General features: G+C 44.0%; 1 protein-coding gene, 1 long non-coding RNA gene and 2 other non-coding genes across 4 annotated transcripts in view; 3 read left to right on the top strand and 1 right to left on the bottom strand.

The window, feature by feature from the left end:
• Positions 1-4,102, top strand: LOC113487291. Its single transcript, XR_003399763.1, has 5 exons — positions 1-15; positions 769-793; positions 1,273-1,338; positions 1,604-1,659; positions 2,103-4,102. It is a non-coding gene; the product is annotated as an uncharacterized LOC113487291 (long non-coding RNA).
• LOC113487391 lies at positions 1,061-1,134 on the top strand. Its single transcript, XR_003399776.1, has one exon. It is a non-coding gene; the product is annotated as a small nucleolar RNA SNORD49 (small nucleolar RNA).
• Positions 1,956-2,029, top strand: LOC113487387. Its single transcript, XR_003399772.1, has one exon. It is a non-coding gene; the product is annotated as a small nucleolar RNA SNORD65 (small nucleolar RNA).
• Positions 4,103-19,694: 15,592 nt separating the features above from the next.
• LOC113487333 (leucine-rich repeat-containing protein 75A-like) overlaps positions 19,695-25,364 on the bottom strand; it is a 63,353-nt gene continuing 57,683 nt past the window's right edge. The window contains exon 3 of the mRNA XM_026861852.1: positions 19,695-21,974. Within this exon, the coding sequence (XP_026717653.1) occupies positions 21,389-21,974 (586 nt within the window). The 3' untranslated portion in view covers positions 19,695-21,388. The remainder of the gene's footprint in view (positions 21,975-25,364) is intronic.

Consider the following 25,364-nt stretch of genomic DNA (forward strand, 5'->3'; position numbering starts at 1 on the left):
GGCAGGGGCTCCCCGGTAAGCGGAGGGGGGCTGCCTTGGGTGGGGAGGAGGCGGCCCGTGGGCTTGCTGCAGCGTGGGGGAGCGAGCGCCAGGGCCTGCTGCCTGGGCCGCGGCGGGGTGGCGCTGCCCTCGGCGAGCTCGCAGGGAAAAGTTTAGGTTAAAGTCGGTTCACATTCGGGCACTTACCCCTCGTGAGCCGCCTGGCTGCTTTCAGGCGAAGCCCTTGCTGCTCACACTGTCACAGATGGCTGGGACGGCGTCCCGCCGAGTCGGAGCTCCGTAGGGGCTGTGGGGGTAACGCCTCTGGGCTTAGCGCTTTAGCATTTGTACGTCTAATACGGATTTTTATTTTTCTGGCACTATTTTTAGCAAACAAGTCGCTTTTTTGGTTGGCTGATTTGCCAAGCTCTTTCTATGCAATGAGCTTCACAACCTTAGACTTGGTGGTCTGTGTAATTTCAATTTAACAGTTGCCCTTATGGTAGATGCAGTCTGACAAGCTGCATAAGGGAGATTTTCTAAGTTCTATGACTAAAAACAGTTTAGAGAGGACTGTTGACTAGTAAAATCTGTCCGATATAAATTTTCTGGTGATTCAGGATATCAACACAAACATAGGTGGAATTACAAGTAGACTTGGTCTTGAGGTTCTGGTTTTGGTGGGGTTTGGGATTTTTTTCTGTTGCTTTTGTTTATTCTTGAATAAACCTGCTTTATAAACTGCTGAACGGTATTATAGTAATGATTCTTTTGCTTTTTTTCCCACAGCAGGAAGATGTCTTGAAGTAAAGAGGTAAGTTAATTTTGTTCTAAAGTGCAAAGTTGTTAAGAAAGTTCCAGGCCTTTACTTGCATGCGAATAACAGTAGTTAAATACAGGACTAATAGTCGAAAATGACCTGTAATAATGACATTTTAAAGCAAGTGAAAAACTAATTAAAGATAACATTAAGTTAACAAAGTTAGTGCCTTTCATAAGCAAAGGGGGGAAATGTACAACTGTTGGTTCAGGATGAAACAATTACTCTGTTTTAAGTAATCAAATTTAAAAGTTGTTGGCTGTTGATGATGATAACCCTGAATAGGAAGTGCCGTCAGATCGAGAACTGACGATAACCTTCTTTCTTGTCTGAAACACAGCTACATGCTTGCAGTGTTTGAAATTTGTCTTCTAGAGTTAATTGGGAAACTTTGGTTTATACTTTTTTCTATGAAAAGTGCTCTTGCAGTACCTAATGTAGCTTCACGTTCATCTGTTTCACTTTATCTGCAGAGCCTGGTCTGTCCAGACAAAGGTGACACACTTCTGACTGGAAGTGAGTTTGGCCCTAATGTGAAGGTAAGTGATGAGCTTCACTAGACCCTGTATTTTCATACCAGATGGAATCTGGTATAAATGAGGTTTACAAGCAGACAGAAACTTGAGAGGCGTAGTTTGTAGGTTCAAACTTTATAGCTTAAATTAATCTGCTTTCCCTCCTCTCTTCCTCAAAATTTAAAGCCCTGTGCTGCTTATTTCCAGGCATATCTATATTTAGATAGAGCTTGCAGGTTTTGACTGTCATGTTCCAATTGTTACTGATGTCCACCAATTGATATTACAGCTCTTCACAAGTCCTGTGTAAGGCAGAGAGACAGCAAGAGCAGGAGATACTGCTCGGTGAGTTTAATATTTGGTGTAACATTACTTCTACGTGATGCTTTTTGGCTACAGTCTCAGAAACATTATCTAGTTGAGATCATTCTCATTGGCTATGTTTCTATTTCTGTATATTCTTAGGTCTAAAAGTATAATTAATGAAGTTCTAGCATAAAAAATATTTTATTAGACTTCAACATGGGCAGTAAATGTTTTAAGAACTGCCTTCTGCACTACGGTTTTGCAGACAGCACTCTAGAGCAAAGGGATAAAGGTCTTGCTTTTGCTAGAAATCTATCAATTTACCTCAAGATATCATATGATGAAACTAACCAAAAATTGCTGGAATTACCGGCAGATTGACTGGTGGTGAACAAAGGTTTTTCTGATGATATCCCTTACATTAACTTATGGGTTCATAGGTAGTGTTGAATGGTTAACTTACCCATGCTGTTGTATTGCAGGTGTTTATCCTGAAAACGTCTGAGGAAGAAGGAATCTGCTAAAACATGTACGTGAGCCTCGGGACTTGTGTTTGTATGCACCACCTATTTTTCTGCATTAAGAAGTTAAGAAATGTTAACAGTTACAGTTTTGATTACACATTAAAATTTTCTCAAAAACCCCCAACTGGGTCTGTTTTTGTCATTACTTTGCATTAAGGGATTATTTTCCATTACACAAGACATTTTTTACAAACATGCTGAGCCACTCCTATAATTTGCTATAATATGATAAAAATCATATACACTGCAGTGTAATTACTGTAGAGAATGTAAACAGGTTTTATTTGTGTAAGCATTCTGTGTGGCATTGGGTCATTTACTTGCTTAAACAGTTTAAAGAGGTGATACTGCTGCTTTAATTACTGGAGAGATGAGGCCTTAAATACCCCTAACAGCAAGAAGAGCAAATGCAACTATTCCTGTATCTTGTTCCAAGCTTGCTATTTCTTCATTATTTTGGCCTCAACCTGTCTTAAAGTCTGCTACAGTGGTAGCAGAATGGGTTCCTGCAGCAATAGCATTCTAGGCAGTATTCTGCATTTCTTCTAAATAATGGTCCAAATGTGCAAATCTAGAACTAAATGTGGAGAAAGGGAGGAGAGACTCTGTAATTTGTTCTTCAGCGTCACTAGCAAAATGAAAAGGGTGCTTTTGTGATAATGATTCATTCTAAGATTGGTCTAGAATGGAGGTTGATTAAAAAAGTTTTGGGGTAGACTTGGCGACTTAAGGTGCTTAAATGAGAAAAACGGCATCTGAGACTGAAACTCCCAATTAGACTCACTAAGTCAATGTAACTGATGGGCTATTACACTTAAGTGCTATTTTTATATTTATAGGAGAGGCGTGGAATGTAAGAGTTTTCATCAAAATGAGTGATTGAGGGTGTCCACTGAGACAGACTTAACAATGCAGATGTTGCTGAACGTTTTGCCCACTTGGTGTCACCAAGTGAAAGATTTTAGTATAGTCTTTAGAGTATGCTTTTTGAAAAAGGTAAACATTAATATAAACTAATTCCTTGTGAGTGCGTGCTCATTCTGTGCCAACAAGAGCCGAAGTAATGTTAACTAGCTCCAAGTAGAAGATCCTTTGGTACTCTGAAAGTGATGAAACTTTTACCCAATTGGAAATTTTGCTGGAGGGGGTGTGGCTAGGGAAAGGCCAGTCAGGACAGCCAACAAAACAGTTGAAAATGGGAGTTTGTCATGAGTGATATTCTTACTGTAGTAATTTAGATGAACAGTTCTTGGTTTTCATAAAATAAAAAGCAGGATAGAGCTTTACCCAGTGGTTTGTAGTCCAGAAAACCCCTCTCACAGTGCAAGCTTGCTTATTTTTGTGATGGGTCATATGAAAAAGGAGTGGTGAGTGGAACATAAATGTTATTTCAGTCCTGGGTTACAGACTTCAGGGACTGTCTCAGCTGTGACTGCACTTCCCTGTGTAGTTTAGGTAAAGACCTGAATCCGTTTTCTTGACTGTTAAATCTCCTGACTGATAACCTGGAAGAAAAGATGATGCTATGGCTTGTTGCTGCTCATCTGGCATCCCAGGGCAGTGTCCTTGTCCCTCCAGTGGCACGGGTGAGCCAGGCTGACTGATGGCTGTGGAACTACTACGTGTGTCTGCTTGGAACATAAATTGTATGAAATGTGGGATTTCACAGAGGTTTCTCATTCAAAAGTCAGTTCTGTAATTACGGAAGAATGGGTTTGATGTTTTTCAGAGAAATGTTAAAAAGCAATAGTGTCTGATACTATAATGTACAGGTAAATTAATTGGGATTTTTCCTAGGAACATTACTGTGAAACGTGCAGGGTTTAATATAAACATTGAATTTGGGTAATGGAGTATGCAAAACTTGTTTGGAGCTAATTCCTTTCTATCTGAATTGTATTTGAGCAGTGTGAGCAGGTTGCTCCAATGTTTATTTTAATTAAAATTTTAGAGTTACATTCTCTTCCAAGTGTTTAATGAAACAAAACTATTTTTGCCTGATTTAAAGAGCTTGTTTATTAGAATGTGTTGACAGAAGGCATTTTTTAGCTGGTATGATACACACTGGAAATAAAAATGCTTTTAAATGTTTCAGAGTACAAGGAGTCCACCTTCTTTTTTTCAATGAGATTGTAATGATAATGGAGGTAAATGTGGCCACATGCCCTCAGTAAACAAGCAGCTTGGCAAATTTTTGCTTGACTGTTTAATGTGCTGTTTAATTTGCTCGAGATAGGTTTGCATCAATTACAACTATTTGTAATTGTTCTTTCTAGTATGTTAGAATTGCCTCATTACAATATAGAAGAGTTGATCTGGGAATAGTTCTATTAACAGGAAAAGGTTTATCTGGGTTTATTGAGGTTACAGGTTGGTGGTACCTATTGCAGTTAACTGTTCATTAGTTTCATTTTAGTATTACTTGTTTATTTTTCTCATCAAAACCAAAATTCCTCGGCAGGGATCCTCTAACAGGCTGGTTTTAGCTAAGATGAATGAATAGAAAAGCGTTATTCCTATTAAAATATGGTGCCTTTAGAACAAAGTAGGTGTCCTAAACATACTACTATAATCTTACATGGGAGCATATATAATCCTACTATTTAATTTACAATGCCTGGGGGGAGGCAAAATAAAATAATTCTGTTTTGATTACATTTGGAACACATCAATTTTACAGTGTTGGGGAATAAGCAACAGAAAAAAATCCTGACTTTAAAATACAATTGTTTTGGATTTTCTAAAGGTTTAAGAGAACAGTTGGCAGGACTCCCTGGCACTTAACAACAACCAACAACCATGGATAAATCTAAAATAGATGAGAGGATTAGAGCAGAAAGGAAAAAAATACCTTGTGCAGTGAAGCTAAGAGTGGCTGAGTGCCAGCTTTTAGCAATATGAGATGGCAATGTCATATAATTAATCTGTGAGTGAAAACAGTGACATCCACAAAATACATTCTGCAACTGCTGACCTGATGGAGAGCAACTACTCTGGGTAATAGTCTTGCCATTTGTGTCTTTCCTTCAGTACTGAGATGATGTAGAGGATGCCAGCTGCAAAAATCTCTTCCGTGATGTGAATACGCATTTCGTAGTAATGAGACACAAATCCTCAGGCTCCTTTTTACGTAAGGCACTAAATGAGATGGGATGGGACTGACCTGTAATCTCTGTTCAGGGAGTTCGTGGTGTGACTGTGGTAAGAGGCATGAACTGTGGGCAGCTCATCGCACGTCACGTTTGAGGTAGAATGAATTAGAGTGGACATTGCACAGATGGTTTCCTTGCTTCTGCTCGGGGAAAGTGCATTGGTTTCATCCTTCTTTCCCATGCTGTATGAAAATAATGAAGGACAAGTGTGGTGTGGCTTGTGTCATCGGGTGGAGAGGCATTACTGTGGGGAAATGGCTGCCTTGGAGTACTCCCGGTTTCCTTTTAGTAAATCATAAGCTTCACATTTCATATAAATGCTGGTTATCATCATTTCTTGATTAGTATTATAAAGCAATCTTATCTACATCAGCATTAAAATAATTACTCATGCAAAACCATAAATTACTATAATATATCCCAGCTATTAACTAAAAACTAAAGGTGTGGTTTTTCTTGGCTTGGTAGCTGCTGGTTCAGCTGGATCAGTTTTAGCAGGCTGTATCCACTGAATGAGAAGGGAGGAAGGGGTGTACTACATATCTTGCCTTTTTAGTTCTAAATTTTGAAACTTCCCTCCTTTTCTCTTGAAGGCAGATGGAAGAACAGTTACTTTTCAACTTTTCTCTCCCTCATTTCAAATTGGTGAAAGACAAGCCACTAGCAAAGGAATTGCTGTTTACTAGCAAGGAACAACTAAGATGATAATAATGTCATTGCAAGGAAAATTTGTGGGTTTGTTCTCTTCCAGCTGCCACACTAGCAAATGCTTTGTCTGTTATAATTTCTCAGCTGCTACAGGCAGTGACTCGAGTTGCTCTGAGCAGAGGGAAGGCTCAGAATAGCTGGGAGGCGTTTGGCCTTTTTCACAGTTGCTCAGGCTCAGAAGTCTCCATAGCACCTGATAAAACTTTGTGCTGCCAAAGCTTTATCATATTTCAAGTGTTCCTGTAAAGAAGGACAAAGTCAACACATTGTTCAGTGGTCTGGGAGGACAAACACACCTTACTTTGTCAGCTCATGTAATTCAGTGCCTCATCTTTATGCTTAAAATAAAAATTTTAACCCAAATGTTATGAACTGATCCTAATACTGCTTAAAATTGTAAGAGTTTTAACAGGTGGAATTTGATTTAGAGCATGCAAGGAGAACATTTTAAAAACAGTATAAACATTTTGTGTTCCTTTAATTCAGGATTTGCCCTGTTTTACCTCCTGACACTCAAGCCCACAAGATGGTGCAGTGATCAAGTAGAGAAAGATTTTTTGCAGCCTTGGAAGATACTTGTTTGGGGAAACATGGTTTTACTGCTGTTTTTTTCCCAGCTGTCTAATAAGATTTGCAACTTTCATTAACATGCAGAGAATCCCCCGCACAGTGAAAATATCACTCGTTAATTGGCTGTTAATAATGTTTCTTAAGTGTAGGACCAGCAAAGACTGAGCCTCCATTTTCTTTGACACAATGCGAACTGGTGGCAGTAACCCCAGCCCCAAAGCTTTTCTAGTCTAAGCAGGCAGCAGGTGACACGAGTGCATGAATAAACGGTGTGATGAGGAGCCAAAGGAGTTAAAATTTAGTTTTCTTCATAAAAATATGGCGTGAAGAATTACTTGCTCTTCCTTACCTTTCACTCAAATGCACGGAGCCTCAGGACTTGCAAGCCCTGCTGCTTGCTAAAGCCCACGACTTGCGGAGCAGCAAAGCCCTGCTGTGTCTCCTTGGTGGTGGGTGTCGAGCTTAACTCAGCTGAAGTCAATAAACACCTCACAGCCCAGCACCTGTGTGTGGAACTGTAAAACCTGAGCAAAATACAAATGAGCAAATCGTTTATGCAGTGGAGACTGAATTTGAAATCCCTGCTGTTTTAATCAAGTTGAAATGTTAAAAGTTTCATCTCCCAATAATTAAGACCTTTCCTGTGTGTACTTTTTTTTGTTAGACTCTTGGTAGTTTTTGCAAGTCACTACTTTAGATTTTTTTTTTGTAACAGGGTTTTTATTTGTAATGGTTTGCAGTAAAATAATCATATAGCACAGCTGCAACATGAACTCTCTAAACAAATTAAATAATGATCCATATTTCTACAGCTGCCTATGGTTTTCTGGTGGGGTTTCTAGTTTTTTATAATTTTAATTTATTTTCTAGCTTTTTGAATGGCTTCCTTGTACTTTTCCAGATCCTGTAGGAGGATAGCTTCTTCAGGTTGGGTTGTCTTTGTTTTTCTCGTATTCTGTATGCATGATAACGGCATTTGATGATTTGTCTTGGCTGCGAGTTTGTATTGGGTGCTGTTATTAATGGTGGAATAGGTTTGATAGCACATTCTGAGACAAACTTCTTAGATAAGTTTAAGCTTATCATCTAGATAATAAATTTTCCTGAACAGCTTAAACTTTATTAATAAATAACTGGGTCAAGATACTAGTGTTATCAAATACTTCCTATAGTCATTTGGTTATCAGAGCCCTTATCTGACAGCAAATGCAATACTAGTGTTCAGGTGATCTGTGAATTTGTCCAGTTTAACGTGGCCCACAACGACAGCAGATCAAATGCTTAATATAATGCTTCCCATCGCTTGTGCCCCCATCAGATAATCTTGAAATGGTCTGCCAGCGTTCCTGTGAAGCCATACTACTGCCTCATTGCAGATAAAGAAACTGAAGATCAGAGCCTCGGTGGGGTGGGTGAGAAAAGGGAAGGCCAATTTAGTCAGTTGTTGGATAAAGCAATCTTACTTAACTGTGTCAAATCAGATATTTATTGCCTTCAACTGTTGCAGTAAATAATAAAATCTTTGTGCTGAGTGCTCCTCGGGATGTGAAATACATAGGATACCTGCTGTGAAGATGATGAGAATTGTTTCAAAGCGAGGTATGAACCCGGAGCTTTGAAATGCACAGCGATTTCAGAAGGTAATGGGAAGACGCAGTACCAAGGTATGTGCACTTTGAATTTGATTTAATATGTATCCAGTCATCTCCCTAAACAGCCTGTACGCTTCTGTACTGGGGGAGGAAGATGCTCTGTGTTTGCAAGAGGCAACATAAAGCTTTTGTGTCAGCGCCAGGTTGTTCGGTAGTCCAAAATGGGAGACCACATCAAGGAGAAAGTATTTCAAAGCTACTGCTTTTAAGCTTCAAAAGGGTCTTTGGAGATGACAGCACCACTGTGTCACCTGGCAGTGTATCAGCAGCTCAGAGGCTAAAGCTAAGAAGAAGGGTTTCGGGGAGGAGAGCTCAACTGAGATAACAGCAATGACACCAACATTGTTTGAAGAACTGATTGAATGCCCAGAGCTGGTCATATGGATGAAGGGACAGCTCTGGTCTGATGACTGCCCCTGCTCTGGGAGGCTGTTGGTAAAGTTCAGCCCGTTTTGGGGGTTGGTTTCTCTAACGGTTGTGTGAAAACTTGTTTGTTAGCTTGTGTCTTTGGAGAGAGTTTCTGGTACAGAGAGGTGGAGAAGGCTGCTCTGCTTCAGAGAAACTCCTCTTGTCAAGCTAGCAGCAGCTTAAGATGCTTGGGTTTGCAGATGGGATGCTGCAAAATACATGTGAAGTACACGGAGGAAATTTGAGAGAAAGTGGCAGTAAAGTTACAGTGTACTGTGGGAAACTTTCCATCTTTAGCATTTCTGGAGAGCATGTTCAGGAGCCTGGTCACCGTGGGTGCAGATTTTTGGTCAGTTTGGAGAGGATATTTGTGCAGAACTCTTTAAGTACAAAGTAAGGTTTAAACTGTCACACGCAGTGAAGGCTTTTTACCAAAGCCCATGGGTTCATCCTTCACAAGCAGGTCTTAAAATCATTAAAACTGCATCCAATGAGTCTGGCCCAATCTGTGTTGAACAATGTAAGAGCTTGAATAATCTCATTAAAAGCCTTGAGGCTGCTTGCTGACTGAAGGGCTGGCAGGGTTGGGACATTGGCTGACCCTTATTGATTAAACAGCTGGTGCTCGTTGGGGCCCCAGGTGAGGCTCTTCACCTCCATTTCATTTGAAACATCTAATCACGTTTAATGCTCCTCCTGATAGCTCAGGCATAGGGCAAGGACTGTTGGGACTTTTCTTGTTGTGTTTGGGTTTTTTAAACTCCCTTTCTTTCCAGTACTTCATAAAAATAATACTACACTTATCCAATGGCAAGCTCCAAGGATGAAACAGCAAACTTATGGGTAGTGCTGCGTGGTTTTAGAGGTAGGTGAGGAGGGAAAGCTGCATTTCTGCTAGATGATTAAAGAAGAAGCCTTTGGAGTTGTAGACTAGCAGGCAGAAGGTCACAGTTGCAAGACAAAGAAGAGGTGATACCTACATCCATTAGAAGAGGAAAATAAAGCAGGTAGGGAAAAAATTATGATTTCCCAGAGAAGCTGGTGTCTAATCACATTCCAGGTTTTCCTAGAAATTGGGAGGGGGGGGGCAGAAGTAAATTATTGGTTGTGGGAAAATACTGATCCTGGTGTGCAGAGGGATTTCAAGAGGAGGCTGTTAGTGTCTGTTACTTTGGAAGAAGTTTTGGTGGGCTAGGAGGGAAAGGGAAAAGGAATGGATGATTTGGATTAAAACAAGAGAATAGAGACGTATTTAAGAGTTGTACAGCACAGGTGATGCTTTATTGTAAGTACATGGCATTACTTGAGAAATGCTGTGGTCTGGAGCTCATATCTTACCAGGTATTGCCAACTGCTTAACCTCTGCTTGGTAGTTATCACAGAACGCTGGTTTAATCCCTTCTGTGTGAGTTGTGCTGAATTTGTGTGGGACTAACTCTTAAATGAGCCTTGCTTGGCACAGGTGGAGTTGGAGTAGACTTGGCCCATCAGATGGATAATTCTGCTGACATACAAACCTGAGCTGCTAAAATCAGTCATCAAGATGTAGTTTATATGAAAATCACCACCTAAATTAAAGCTGCTGCTGTTCCGTTGTGCGCGTGTAGCCTGTGTTGCGTAGGTGTGGGGAAAATAGCTCTTGCCTTCTACCACTTCCTAATTAGTATTATCGCTTAAAGAAGCAATATCCACTCAGGTTAATGAGCTAGAATGACGTGCAGAAGACTGAATTTAACTACCTCTGAGATGGGAAGCCAGGTTTTTCTCCCAGCAACGCTGGGGACTTGGTTCATTTAGCACATTGCAAACGTCTTCCCGTGCCGCCAATTTACTGAACAGGCCTGACATACTGCTGATATGAGCTGAGGTTAGAAATGAGCAGGAATGAAATACAGCTCGTATTCTCCTGAGTGTTGCAATGCTTTAAGCTCTTCTGCTCCTTTGGGGTTTTTTTTCCCCCCCCGGCTGAACAGCGGAGTGATTTTTACAGTAACTTTTGCCAGTTGTTGGGAAGATGCATGTCACCCAGTTGGCTTTAAGCACGCTTGCAAAGCCTCTCTGGCTGCTTGGAAGGGAGAAGGAGGTGCTTTGTTCTTTTGAAAATCTCCCCCTTATAATTTGCCTAATTATCTTTTCTGTTCCATCTCTTGCAAAGAACCTGAACAGAGTTGGCAGGTTTTCGTGGCAGAGGCATATGAAGGGTACAAAGAGGGGCCAAGTTTTGCATTTTAGCCTGCAGCTCTATGCTGTTCCCAGTGCATGTGCTGGAGGGGAGCTCTGAGCTTGCAAGAAAGCTCAGCTTCCCATAGAGTGGTTGGAAAAGTACTTAATCTTTAAATTCATAATTTAATAAGTAGGTGTGTACAGTGAAGGAGATGAAATTAAAAAAGTAATGGAGAAGTTCTGCTATTGGAAAGTGATGTGTAAAGGCGTGCAGTCTGAAGTGGAAGCCTTTTATTTTGTGTTTGAAAATCTGCGTGCGCCTCTATGTGCTGGATTCAACAGGAGTTTGGTAAAAGCCAGGTTAGCAGGTACCAGAGCATGATGCACGTGGTGCTCAGAGATTGATTCTTTGCTGCCTTATATTTCATTTATATAAGACAAGCTGGAATTACAGGTCTTATCTGGAGGCATTAGCAAGACGAGGCAGCTGCAAAAGAGGAAAGGGGAGACTCATTCCCGTGGTGATGCAGTTGGATTTTCCATATTTTTTTATAGCCAATGTCCCTTCCTTTATCTTGTAGTTTTCCATATAAATTCTTGTAGTTTTCCATATTTATCTGAGTCTCTGTACATCTGTTCCAGGAGTTTATACCTGCAGGACAGGCATGCCTGTAATAAGGCACTTTGAAGTCTAATCATGTAGCTGCAATTTTCATGTTGTGTTTAGCATGTCTATTGCTGTCGCTTGTGGTCCTGCTGCTGGTGGAGGCTTTCAGTTGCTGCCTGTGATGCAAAATCCTAATCGCAGAACCCCCCTGCAAGGGCCTGCACAAACCAAGAGGGTCTGGTTTCCCCTGGGGAAGGACACAGCTGACAAGCCGTGGGGAGAGACAGAAATAGAAAAGCCTCAGTAGAAAAAAAAACAAGTGATAAATGCATGGGCCAAATCTTCAGTGAGATATATAGTGATTTTTCTCCCCTTCTTGGTACAGCACAAAGCAGCGGTCCTATACTTCTCCTTTGTAAACCTCAAACTCTTATTTTTTGCTTCTACTAATGATTCAGAGGGATGCAGAGTGCAACAGGGTTACTGAAGAGCTGTGCTGGCAAGTGATGACTTAGCTAAACCTGCCAGATGCAGCTAAGCAAACCCTTCTTGAGGGATGCTATATATTTTCTCCTCAAGTTGAATTAATAAGATAGCAAAGAATAATGAAAGATGGCACAGAAGCCATGGAATCAATAAGCTATTAGGAGGCAGAAAACCTGGGGAATTAATTTAGAAATCTGCAGAAATAATTAAAGGTGGTGGTAAACAGGTTGCATCTTTTCTGACTTTGTTGAATCAGGTCTTCAATGTTATGTAAAACCATAAACTAAGCCAGAAGATAGAAAATGCAAGCTCAAAACTGCCAGAAGGGAGTATAAACAAAGCATCTCCAATTCCCCATCAGTCAGGAGTAACTGAGCAGGGGCTTATGCAGTTTTTATGCAAAAAGTTGGTACTGTATTCCTAAAAATACCTGTCCTGTGGTGCCAGCTTGGGATCCAGGGTTCCCCCTGTCCCTTCCAGTTAGCAAAGCTCTTGCAGTTCAGCCTTGCGAACAAGTTCTGCACTAACATTTGTTAATGGTAATGCACAAGCAAAACAGATTGAATACTTTCTTTCCCTGCCAGCTTAGTGATTATGGCTGCTCAAGGAAATAAGCTAACATCCACTTTTTATTCCCAGCAAGCACTCAGCTCGATACAAATCATGTGTTTTGGATGTACAGCTCTTTTTTTTTTTTTTTTTTGCTATTCTTTTATGATGTTGCTTGGAGACACTGGTTATTGCAACGTCTGAAAAAGGAAGTTGGTAAATTTGGTTGTAAGTTCAACTGTCTCACAAGGCAGCACAAGAGCAGTAGTCACTACTGCACGGCCAATTGCTGCTGCTTTCCTCTGTAATAAAGCTTCCTATGCATGATCTGTTGTACATTAACAGGTCGTCCATCATGCAGCAGCTTTCCGCTGGGCAGGCAATTAATGGCACAATTAATGAAATCTACTCAATTTAGCTGTGACCTCTGAAGGCTGATCTGCCAACTTCATACTCGGAGGCTGAGAGTCGTGAAGCAAACCTTGCAGGCTTTTTCCCTCGTAGCTTTTGCTAGTCCAGGACACAGGGATTGCATAGAAAAACCTGTGGGATGTTTCCAAAGCCCATATTAATCCTGACAGTTTAGGAAAACTGATCTTCAAACCCATCTTATTTAAAGAAGCAAGTTGGGAGTCACTTTCGCTGGTTGTTAGCTTTGAGTGCGTGGTGGAGGGATGCTGCTCTGCCCATGGTCATGGGCTGTCACGTCTGTACAGCTTCTGTTGCAAGAGAGCCCTGATCCTGGCCAAGACCTGTAACATTGCCATAAGCATCAAAACAGTAGGATACATCAGATTTCTTTTTTATTACTGTGGCTATAGTAAAAGGGAAATTTCACAATTGGGTGAACTATTTGCTCACTGAAATGTAGGAGATAATTGATGGGCTGGAAGGGGAGGGTGGTCTGATCCATCCATCCCTGCTTCCAGGACGTTGTTCCTCCCCAGTGCTCAGTACTTGGCATCTGGCACTTTTTTCCTGGGCCCTAAAGTATTTTGGCATTGGCCTTATCACTCCACCAAGGAAAATTATTCCAGCAAGAATTGCACACATCTGAACAGCGGTGTAATTTTGGTTCAGATGTCCTTGATCAGCAAGAGCTAAAGCCCTTCTGGTTCCTAACTGTGCTTGCTCAGTCCTTTGTATGTAAAACAGGTAGTCCTTGAGGGATAATACTTAGTTACTTTTCCAGATGCTGCTATATACATTTTCCCCTATCAGCTAAGCTTGAGCAGACTATTCGCTATCTCCAGGGCCAGCGTTAAACACACCAGCATGAGCTGCCAATAAATAATGCAGAAGATTCCCTTAGCTGGGACTTTTTCTTCTATTAGTAAGGGGAAAAAATATCAGGCTTCAGGTAGCGTGGGAGTAGCTGAAAGTTTTAGCCTCCTGGGTTTTCATGCAGATGTTTTTTTTAATCCCAGATACTGTGATTGATATTTGCCCAGGTCTTAACCTTCTCCTTTTTTGTGTCCTTCATTGCAGCCCCATTAGAGTCACCTTCTCCCTGGGAAGACCGCATCCTGCAAACATCTCCCTTTGCTCCTGCTGGTTTCTTCTCTATTTAACCAGCTGCAGCTGAAGCACTCTTGCAAGAGCTGGTTTTCCTCACAATAACCAGAGTATTCACATAGGTTTTGTTATGGCCTGGCTCACCGTCTTCAAAATCACTCCCCAGCTGTTGAGCTATGTTTTAGGTGGAAAAGGCATGATTTTGTGTGTGCCTTAACTCATGATTTTGGAAGGAGAAGCCTTGGAGCGTACATAGGGCTGGTGGCTCTCCTCTGGACCTGTCTGCTTAGGAAAATAGCAGCCCAGCATTCCTGAATTTTGCATATTGGGATTTTGAGGCAGCTTCATTCAGGGCAGCTCACCGCACCCAGGAACAGTAGTGTCCGCTCAGGAGGCACTCACTAGACATCTACCATGACAAGTGCAGAAATCCTTCTTGGTCCCTGCAAAGCACTCTTCGCACTCCCCAGGCACTGCATTTTCCCATAAATACTTATAAGGACAGTAGAAGTCAGGTCAGCCAACCTGCTGCTTTCTGGGTTTTCAACTAGGTCAGCTTTTCCTCGTTTGAAAACCATGTTTTTCAAATTGAAAATCCACCTTCTTTTGCAGCAGTTGTGATTATTTTTCATTCACCCATTCCCCATAAACAGCCATTTCCTACGAACCTGCTTCTTACAACCCAGAGGCTGCAAAATACAGATATAAGAAAAAAAAAAAATCCAATCTGTACCCACCGCCCTCTCCAGTTTTAATTACTATTTCAGTTCTCCCCTGCAGTGCTGTGCATTCCCGGGGAACACATGGGAAATCCTCCGTGTGGTGCAGCCCTGCAAATATGTTGTTGTTTTTTTTTTTTTTCTGAAACCTTAGAAGGAAATTAAAATAAATACAAGTTGGGTTTTGCTGAGGCAGAGAGGAGGCTGCATCAGGGAAGCCTCAGTCCTTCAGCAAGTGCAGACACAACCATTTGCCTGCCCTGCCCAGACACCCTCCTGTGTACCTGGTGTTCAGTTTCTCCTCTGAATAAAGAGGAGGAAAGGTGAGGAAGAAAAAAAAAAAGAGTCCTAAGGGTGGGTGTGATGCATGTAAGTAAAATGAGAGAGCAAAAAATACGTTGAGCTGTGTGCATCAGGGAGAGGGGCCTCGATCCCTCCCCAGGGCTTGATCCTGGTGGGGAAGGGATTGTACCTGCGTGGATTTGGAGGAGCTGTTCTGGTGCAAGCAGTGTGCGGGTTCCAGTGAGGTGAAATAAGTGGGCAGCCTCGCAGCCAGCCCTGTGCTAGTATTTCCCCATCTCCTGGCTATGAACCTGCCTGCTTGCAAGCGGTCGCTAGCTGCGGATACTTGCATTTATTATAAAGTTTGTGGGGTTTGTAGCTCAGCATGGCATTGCCCAGGCTATTGCAGTGGGCCCAAAGCAGAGAGGATGGCTGTAATCTGTGCAGGGAGACGTTTGCTCTTCACTTTGCCTTTCTTCCTGGCCAAGCTGTCCTTGACCACGCACGTGTAAATAGGATCAAAACCTGTTGTGTTTCTTATTTTTTGGCTAGCTTTGTGCAATAAGTAGTAGTTACGATATGCTGCCTGGGTGTGTGTAAACCCCTGTCTTGAAAGTGTGCAGTTGCTGGTTGTGGGGTGCTGCAAGGGAGGGGAGCTCTCCCCATCAAGCCTTTAACTCCATCATCTTAGAAGACCTCTATTTCCCCAAAGCATAGAAAAGAAAGGCTGAATTTCCAAAGCCCAGCAGGTTGTGGTATTGCGGGGTCATCACCTCTTTTGTTTATAGCTGTTGAGCATTTGAGACCATTTTGTGAAGATGGGGCCCGCTTGTATGAAGCGGTGTAACTCACATCACTGTAGGCTGTCAGAGGATTGTGGGTGATTGATCTGGTTTCCTGTGTTTCCTTCAGAATTGAATGCTAAATACATTTAATAGAGCTGGAAAGATCATCTCCTCTTGCTGTGTGTAGTCTGCTGGTGGAATAGGGCCCTCAGGCAGATAAAAACTCAACTGCCTCTGGAGCAAAGGAAGAGTGGGATCACTGTGTGATGTTCCCAGGATGACATCTGTGTACCAAAGAGACTGGGAAGAGATTAAATCTGTTGCTTATATGGGAACATTACACTGGAGGGGTGTCCTGGTTTCAGCTGGAATAAAAGTTAAATTTTCTTCCTAGTAGCTGGTATAGTACTGTGGTTTGGATTTAGGATGAGAATAATGTTGAGAACACACCGAGTTGCTGCTAAGTAGTGTTTCTACTAAATCAAGGACTTCTCGGCTTCTCATGCCCTGCCAGCGAGAAGGCTGGAGGGACACAAGAAGTTGGGAAGGGGCACAGCAGGAGAGCTGACCCAAACAGGCTGGAGGGGCATTCCATACCACATGATGTCATGCCCAGTATATAAACTGGGGAGAGCTGGCTGGGGGCCATCATGGCTCGGGGGCTGGCTGGGCATCACTCTGCAGGTGGTGAGCAATTGTACTGTGCATCAATTGTTTTCTATATTCTATTACTATTATTTCCCCTTCTTTTTCTGTCCTATTAAACTGTCTTTATCTCAACCCATGAGTTTTACTTTTTTTTTTTTTTTTTCCTCTCACCCATCCCACAGGTGGAGGGAGTGAACAAGTGGCTGTGTGGTGCTTAATGCTGACTGGGGTTGAACCACGACAGGAGGTTAGTTTTTCCCTTCCTCATAAGCATTAATGCATGAATACTGCTAATAAGGTCTATCGGTTTCCTTGGCAATAGCAGCTACCAGTGAGACACTCCCAATTAATGGAACAGGGGAGTCTTTGCATTTTTGAGGATTTGAGTGGTCCCTGAAAGAGCTCAGGAGCTACCTCTTCACCCGCTGCTGAAATTAGGTGTGTTGAACCATGGGAAAGTGCCAAAACAGACGTGCTCAGATGCGAAATGAGCTGCAGTGCGATAACTCGGTGTGGTGTCATTCCCAGGGGCAGGGCTCTCGCCGGCTCGGCTGCTGCTGTCTCCCCTGCTGTCCCCTTAGTCCTTTAGATCACTTTTTGGCCTTTCCTTGGCTGCAGATTTGGGTAGATATATGCAGTCTTCTGTTCCTCTCCAAAGGACTGCTGAGCAGCAAGCAGGGCTTTTGGCTGAAGTATTTAGGAGCTTCTTGCTGTCCCCAGCAGTGCTTTGTGTGGCTTCCTTGCTTTCCAGTGCAGTCTATGCTTGGGAGTGGCCATCACCAGCCTTCTTGCCTGCTCCCAACACCCCCAGGAATGTAACTCCCATTTTAAATGAATAACCATCTTCAAAACCCAAATAGGGCTTGTGCAAACTCTTCTGAGATAACCCAGCTGGAACAAGCCCTCTGGAGCACGTGGCATCAGCCCTTTCATGCTTCTCTCATTCCTCGCCTACTGCTTTGATTCCCCTCAGTGTGGGCTCTTCAATCTGTGCAGAATGATTTCCAATTACATTTTTGTTGCTGAAGGCGTATATCTTCTCCCACAGACTAGTTTCTTTCATGCACAGGCAAAGCTGTGTGGCTCTAGTGGAGATAACTAACCAAACCAGGCTTGGATGTTTTATGGACATTTTTATTTTATGGTGGCCATTTCCTCCCCCCCTTTGACAAGAAATGACCTCATCCAACTTTAATATTCTAACAGCAGTGATTTTTCAGTACTCGAATCCTTCTTCTGGAGCCATTTAAAAGGTTCTGACCAGAAGCAGCAACCCATTGTAGCATGGGGAACACTGATTATATATGGATTGAGATCCAAGCTTGTTTTGATGCTGATGAGCTGGGAAGGGAAGCAATCTCACGCTGCTTTTTTAAAACAAACCGCTCTTTACTGAGCCCACAGGATCATTGTCATCCTGAGTGCAATAAATGGCTAATTGACCTAATCCACACTGCGAGGAAGAGACTGATTAGTAAAGCCCTCTTGTTTTTATAACTGAGTAACTGTCTACTAGAGCTATAGGGTTTTTTATTTTCCTATGAAAGTCAGTAATTTGGTGCACGGTTCAGCATGCACAAATATATTATTAAAAGGCCCTTTCTAGTTATTTCCCTTTTCTTGGAAGGGCTAAATCCCCGCTGGGCACAGAGATACTAGTACAGCCTGGCTGTACTAGTGGAGCTGAGCGAGCTCAAGCGGTTCAACATCTGCACGGGGCAAAGGACTGGGGGACGTGGGGTCTTTCTCTGGAGGTCTGTCCTTCGCAGCATGGCCCTGGGTGATCACACAAGGGACCCAACCACAGCATTTCACTGCGGAGGGGGATGGCTGGGATGAGGTGCTCCTGATTTGCAGCACATCTGCAGCAGCACTGAGGACAGAGCCTGGCATTTAGCCCTCTGCAGCCAAAAGTTGAGCCGGTGGGCTGCTGGTAGCCCCTTGTAAAAAGAGTCTGATAAATGCAAAATATCTCCCAGTTGACTGATGTGTTTCACAGCAGGTAGAAGCTCAGCTGGAGAGGAAATGTGGCAGGAGCAACCTCCTGGGTGGCTTGTGTTGGCGAGGGAATTGAGCGTGCAAAGCATCAATAAATGATGCAGCGCTCTAAATGCAAAGCGCCTCTGGTTTATGAATTTGCACGGCCAAACTGGGGGGCCCAGACAGATGCTGAGGCCCAGGATGTCTGGTTCCTGTGCAAATACTTAGCAGAAAATAAAAAGCCTGCAGCAAGGAGCTTGTGATTTAAATAATTTAAACAGACAGAGGGGCCTAAGCTGTGCATAAGAAGGAGGGGAGTCCAGTGTTGAGTACTGACGTATTGAGCAAACCTGTGCCTGACCTCTTACAGAAGAAAGTGCTAGAGTTTCTTTTTTTGCAAGGAGAAACTTTGTTCTTGAGGAAATCCCCATACACCGAGTTAACAAATCTCCATGAGGGATGTACTACTGGCGCAGCAGGGCACCGTGTGCATGTGGCAGATGGAGTGATGGTGGATTTGCTGCCTGTCTCTCATGGCCAGCTCTGGATCTAGGCACAGGCTCTACAAGCTGCCTGTCAACCTTGCTATACAAACAAAACGCATGTGCCATAGGGTCTGTCTCACAGCCTGCGAGGAGACCCCTGTGTGTGGCTCCTGGGGAGGGGGAGAAGTGCAATGTCCCCCAAGGATGGGCTGATGGTTAGGGATGCATCTGAGACCTGGCCAGCCTGGCGTATCCCATCTTGCTTAATTTATACCTCTATTAAAGGTACTTTATTAAAGTTGTAGTAATGGTGCAAATAGTCCCCAAGTGTTGTGGGAGAGGTCTCTTGTGAGTTAGGACAATCCTGCTCCCACCAGCATGTTGGCTTCTATGTCCTGTCCCCTGCCATGGTTTGGGTGCTGGAACAAAAGATTATCTAGAGAGTCCTTGCTGCGAATAAGAAGCCATTTCCTTCAGTGCACTGAGACTGTAGCACTGGAGAGAAATACCCTGTGGAGCAGTATTTCATTCTCAGTGTATCTTTCTCTCACATTAGTTTTACACACTGGAGATGTTTAAAATTTAACAGATGCATTTACGATGCTTTTGAGTCCACCTTGTGCCCACCATGCAGGCTCCAGCTCAGAAACTGGGCTATCTATTTCTCCAGCCAGCTACAGTGATCTTTTTTTTTTTTTTTTTTTTTTTTTTAAGCACCCTGGAGAACCCAGACCTGCAGCGCTTAGCACTGTATTCTCCTTCAGCTGTAGTTTTTGCTGGGGTACTCTGGGCTGTCAGCTGGGCATTCAGCCTGTACAGAGGAGAAATTCAACACTGGGTCTTTATTAAACATTGTCATTTATTTTGATTACGGATAGCTCCTTTATTTTAAACAGAACAGTTTATTCACTGCAAAGTTTTTTCATGCCTGTTGGAAAAAGCATTAAAAAAAAGAAAAAAAGGCTCGGATACATGCAAATCATACTGAACGTTGCCAAATGTATTAAAACGAGTAGCAGAGTTTCTTCTAAGTTATCTACTTGTGCACGGAGGAGAAACAACAACTGACAGCATGAAGCCCCTCTGGAAAAAGCTTCCTGGTGCAGTGATGTTAAATGAACAGAGCCAAAGAGATGACCAAACTGTCTGACTGCATTTGCACCCAGAGCAAGCAAAGCCAGAGGGTCACTGCTGCGAGCCAGGAAAGGATGCTGTAAAGCTGCTCAGGGATGGCCTTTAAATAGATAAAAAAGGGCTCCCTCTTAGCAAAGGGAGTCATGCTTGGTCCTTTGAATGTAGGGGAGAGGAAGTTTTTTTCCACACTTTCCTGCCCTCCCCCAGGTTTAGGATCAAATGAAATTCTGGTTCAAAAGCCAAAGTGCCCATTCCAGCGCTGCTGCTTTGGGGTGATGCATTTTCCATCAAAAATAAAAATCAAAACTGTGTCTCTTAGAAAAAAAAAAAACAAAACAACAAACCCAAAACAACATTTTAGAAACAAAGCACTTCTGGTCCGGGAGGGATGGACACACACAGCCAAGTGACCCAACAATCCCTATCTGGCTGTGTCCACCCAGCCCTCAGTGGCAGTGACACAGGGGTGAACCCCAGGATTATTTCTATTTTATAAACCTTCAGTATTCTGGTCTCTTTTGCCAGCAACGGGAATGAGCCTGAGCTGAGCCCTGGCTCCAGATTTTGTGGATTGCTCCCCAAAATGGATCAAATACTCTCAGCGTTGCTGGTGCAAGCTCCAGGTACCACACTAAAAGCTCTGGAGTTATTACAGCAGCACGGCTGGTGGGAAACTGGATTTTACATCTGAATGAATACTGGGCAGGCACAAGTGCCAGCATGATTTCGGTAAGGCTGGAGGGTGAGAGTGGTGTCCAGGCATGCTGCGGGCTGGGATTTAGCTCCGCACCAGGAAAGCAAAGCTCTCCCTCTGGGCTGGCTCACCATGTTAGGAGAAACACCCCTGGTTAGGTGGTCAGATCTGGGGTGATCAGACTTTTGTTGTATCTCAGCAGATATGCTATTCATCCCCAACTCCTGAAGTCAGAATAGGAAAGGATTTAAGGTTTATCTTGGTGGCAGTCTTCTTTGGGGGGACTGCTGTCTTCTATCACATGTGGGAGAGCAGCTGGGGTCTGGCTAGATCCAGTGCTAAGGAAAGGGAGCCCTTCCCTGCAAAGTCTGGGCACCTTTCTTCTCCCCCTTTGTGCTCTTTGAAGGGCCTCTTATTACACCACCTTGGAGATGCATTTTTGAGAGGTTAAAAAGCACAACACGTCACTAATGTTTAAAAATACCTGGCCAGCTTTTATAAAATACAAATATTCAATGCGATCACCTTTATGCGTTCTTTGAAAAGAAAAAAAGTTGACATTCATCTTACGGGTGGAAGGCAGCAGTCCAGACTCCCGAAGCATCCCACCATGTGACTTGACCCTCTGCTGGGACCTCCAGTGCTGAGGTCTTGGTTTTAAGTCATCCTTGCTCAATGTGCCCACCCAAGAGCCACAGAGCCAAACATCATGTCTGCGCTGTCGCAGCACCTTGCTCCGAGTTGGGGAACTCCCCAACCTCGACTGTTCTGTCTGTCTGCTGCAAGCCTATGTTATCAGTCTTGTCTGGTCCAGCTTGCAGGTCCTCCTGACTCTCAGCCAGGCCATCTTGGCTCTCCAAATCGCTTACCTGACCCTCGCCGAACTCCAGAATGGTTGGCAAGTTGCCTTGCTTAGGGCATCGTCTCTTTAGGCTGACCAAGAAAGGCTGTGGCAAGGAGAAGATGTCCACGTTGTTGCCAAGGTCAATCCAGGTGACACTGGGGAACTTCTTGGGGTCCTTCAGGGTTTCAGTGAGGTCCCGTAGGATGGCTTTGGTGAGCCGGTTGCCATTGAGGGAGAGGGTGGTGAGATGGGGCAGCACGCAGAGTGCCGGCAGCAGCTGCAGCAGCATGTCGTCCGTCAGCTCCGTGAAGCACAGCTCCACCGTGTCGATGTGCTCCGAGCTGTGCTGGAGGTAGGACGTGACACGGTCCAAGTCTTTCAGCGTCAGTGGGATGCCTGACAAGTCCACTGTGTTGTCCTGAGGCTTCCCCATCAGGACAGCTTTCAAGCTGAGTAGGAAGAAAAGAAGAGGGACATTAATGTGGGGGGACATCTCTGCTTGGTGGCAACGCTTTGGGCTCCCTGGCTGTTCTCGGAGGGGGCAAGAACATGAGTTATTTAGGTAGGATGTTCAACTGGGGCTAATCATCTGTTATGTAGGGGCTGGGAGTGTTATCTGTGCAGTTGGGAGGCAGAGAGACATTTCAAAGCTGTTTGTTGACAGAAGATGGCCAGAAACAAGGAGAACATATTCAAAAATTATAGTTCAGAAAGACTGCAGAGTTCTTGTCTACAGCCGCTGCAAAGCCCTGGAATAAAGAGGCTATCCTGCTGCTCTTAAAGATGCAACAAAGGGTAAGGAAGCCCTCTAATTAGATGGACAGGAATTGCTGGTGCTGGTGTAACATTTCTCACACTGCTGATTATGAAGCTCTTTAAGTGGGAGGACACATGAGCCAGAACAACTTTAGTCCAAGACAGCAAATGTAGGATTGACACCTCCAGGGTTGGGTGGTTTGATCTAGTATTTCCAGTGTGCTAGACATATTATGTCTCTTCAGACTAGCTGCCAAGGAGATGAGCACTACGGAGAAATCCTTAGATAAATAAATTAATTCTTACGATAGCCCTATAGAGACTCATTAGCATGAGTTAGACTAGAGTTTCACAGGTCAATTTATCTTCTAAAGTGAATCAAAGAACAAATCTACAATGAGGACCTGTTGGCAGACTAGCACTGCTGAGGATTTTTTGCTAATGAATTATTCTGAGTGAATTAGGAGGCGGAAGGAGCCTCGTGCATGCTAATCGCTCATGTCAACTTAGCGGGCTCACATGTCTTCTCCGCTGCGGTGGCACACGTGTTAGCCTCGCGCCAACCAGGCCAGCTGCAGAAGTGCTTTTGCCTTTCATTACAGCCTGAGCCAGGGAATGGTTCTACTCAGCACCTGTTGGGTTTTCTAGCTGAAAATGCAAACCAGTGCTAACACTGCTTTTCTTAGGTGCTGAGCAAGCCCACCACCTCCGCTACACAGGTGCTGAAGGGTGTCTCCTTCGGTGCCAACGCACCTTGTTTGAAATTAAGTCTTGCACGGCATGGTAGGATGTTTTACAAGTGATCCCAGAACGTGCACCCCAAGCTGTGACCTGTTTGTGATCTGGGGGTGAGTGTAGGCAGCTGGTAAGCACTGGGTTTTTTCCCCCGAGGAGTTACAGAATTAACACAGCTAGAGAGTTGTACATTGTGTTGAGCTTTAATTTGTAAATAACGTACAGAGACAGGCAACCTTGCAAGGTGTTGTGAGCTCCACACGAGACTTAGGGGGAATAATTTAGAATAGAGGCAGGGTGGAAGAAAATGAAGGTTATTTGTAAGTACCAAACCATTTTATTGTTGACTGATTAATACCTATGTTCACCACTGGAGTATGAGGAGCTTGCCATGGCCACTTGATGTTACTATAGACCTGCAAGCCAAGGAGGAGTGAAATTCCCGCAGTTTCTATGGAAATAAACCCCCAAAAAATGCTTGACTCTGTGTGTGTACTTTCTAAAATCATCATCACCAGAATAAACTTTCCTAAATAATCACAGGAAGGCTGAAATTGCTACAAGCTACAGCTGAAGAGTTTGCTCCAAGCCAGCGTGTCTTGAGGTGTTAGGAAAGGGCCAGGGCGAGCAGGAAGCCTGGTTCAGCCCAGCAGCAGAAAGGGACATGCTGTGAGGTGTGTCCCCCCCGTGAAGGATGGCATGGTTGCGTGGCCATGAGGTAAGTGCTCTAGTTTGATGGAATATCGTCGGGAGGGCAACACGGGGGTTGTGCAAGGTATTGCAAATGTCTGGCTGATGATCTGCCCTTGCATGTCTGCTCTGCCGAGGGTACAGAGCTATTTGCAGTGCCTTACTTGTCTGTCTTTCACACCCCTGTGGAATATTCGCTGCCTGCCTTTGAGTCAACAGGCAGCGGTTTCCCGATCGCTGCAGGAGGCCACTTTGTTTGGTGGGGCAACACAGCGGATGCAGTCAGCAAGGCTTAACAGGACTTCTGTTGGCTTTAGCAGCAAATACAGAACAAGCTGTGGCAAGGGCTGCCCTGACATCCTGCCTGCCATCAGATACACCCATGTGCACCAGTTGAGAAAACTGCATTTGCACTTGGGGGTTAAGCTGCTGGCCAGATAACGTAATGCTGCGGAGGACACGGGGCCAAGACGCTGCTCTGCTGTCTCCTCTGGGCGGGTTTTTCCAAGCTGCCCATGAGAGCTGACTGCCCACAGACTGTTATTTCAAACCAGGGGAAAAATGAGAGCTTTACTCCCAAGGTCCATGCCTCGTAGGTTGTGTGCTGGTTAACAAGAGAGTCTCCAAATCCAGAGCTACTCTTTTGCTCTCCTGAACAGCACAAAAGCCATGTACCGGGTGCCCGTGGCCACAGGTTGGCTATGGAGACCTGGCTGTGACCCAGCCGAGCTGGGGTGAGAGCAGGCAAACTCCTGGGTGCTGTTTTTTAGACCAAAAACATATCGCAGAGTTTGGCCAGGTTGTGATGGGGAGGCTGGGCGGGGCAAAAGGCCTCTTTTAGAGTTCCCTTGGTGATGCTGGATTATGCTCCGCGGTCTGTTGAGCAGTACTTTGTTCCTACTCCTCCTTTGAAGATCATACTACAAGGAAGAACTGGATGCAGACAGGCATTGGGATTGAAGTCAGCTTCTGTCTAGAGGCTTGGCTAAACACTAGAAAAACAAGCTCTCTTCCCAGTTTCAATTTGCACTTAAGCTGTGGCTTTCTGATATTGCTTCGTGGCAGAAAGGGAAGTAATTTCACAAACTCTCCTGGGCTTGAGCAGGTACTGAAATCGGAGCTGGATGCAACAGCTGTGCCAAAGGCCTCGATCATCACCTGGCTCTTGGATCACTGTCATTGCACACAAACTGTTTGCTTTCAGGGAACACCCTATAGGAAAGAACTAAATTGGTTTGGTGTTTTTTTATTCGTGGTTTCCTGAGCACTTTATGGGCTCGTGTGGCCCAGTGCAACCCTTCAGCTCTAATAGAAAAGCACCTGCTTGTGTGCTGTGAGCAAAATGACTGAATTTCACCCAAACTGGGCTATGCAATGTTAAGGTCTCCTTAAGGAAATCAATTTTCCTTCCTTCTTCATGCCCCAGAAACTGCTCAGCTCCTCTGTGTGTGTTACTCAGGCATTTTATGTTTGAAGAGAGGAGCTTGTCCCTGGCCGCAGTCACTGCTGCTGGGGGCACATTGCTGTGGGCTGGAGCAGACTTGAGCCAGGCAGGAGGGGAGAGACCAGGAAGGGCATTGCAGGCTCTAGGAAGACAGCAAGTCTTCCCCAAAAAATGCTCAAATGGCCAAATAGCAGCTGCATGAATTAATTCCTCA

This window comes from Athene cunicularia, assembly GCF_003259725.1.
Source record: "Athene cunicularia isolate RWA chromosome 19 unlocalized genomic scaffold, athCun1 chr19_part1, whole genome shotgun sequence".
Taxonomy (NCBI): domain Eukaryota; kingdom Metazoa; phylum Chordata; class Aves; order Strigiformes; family Strigidae; genus Athene; species Athene cunicularia.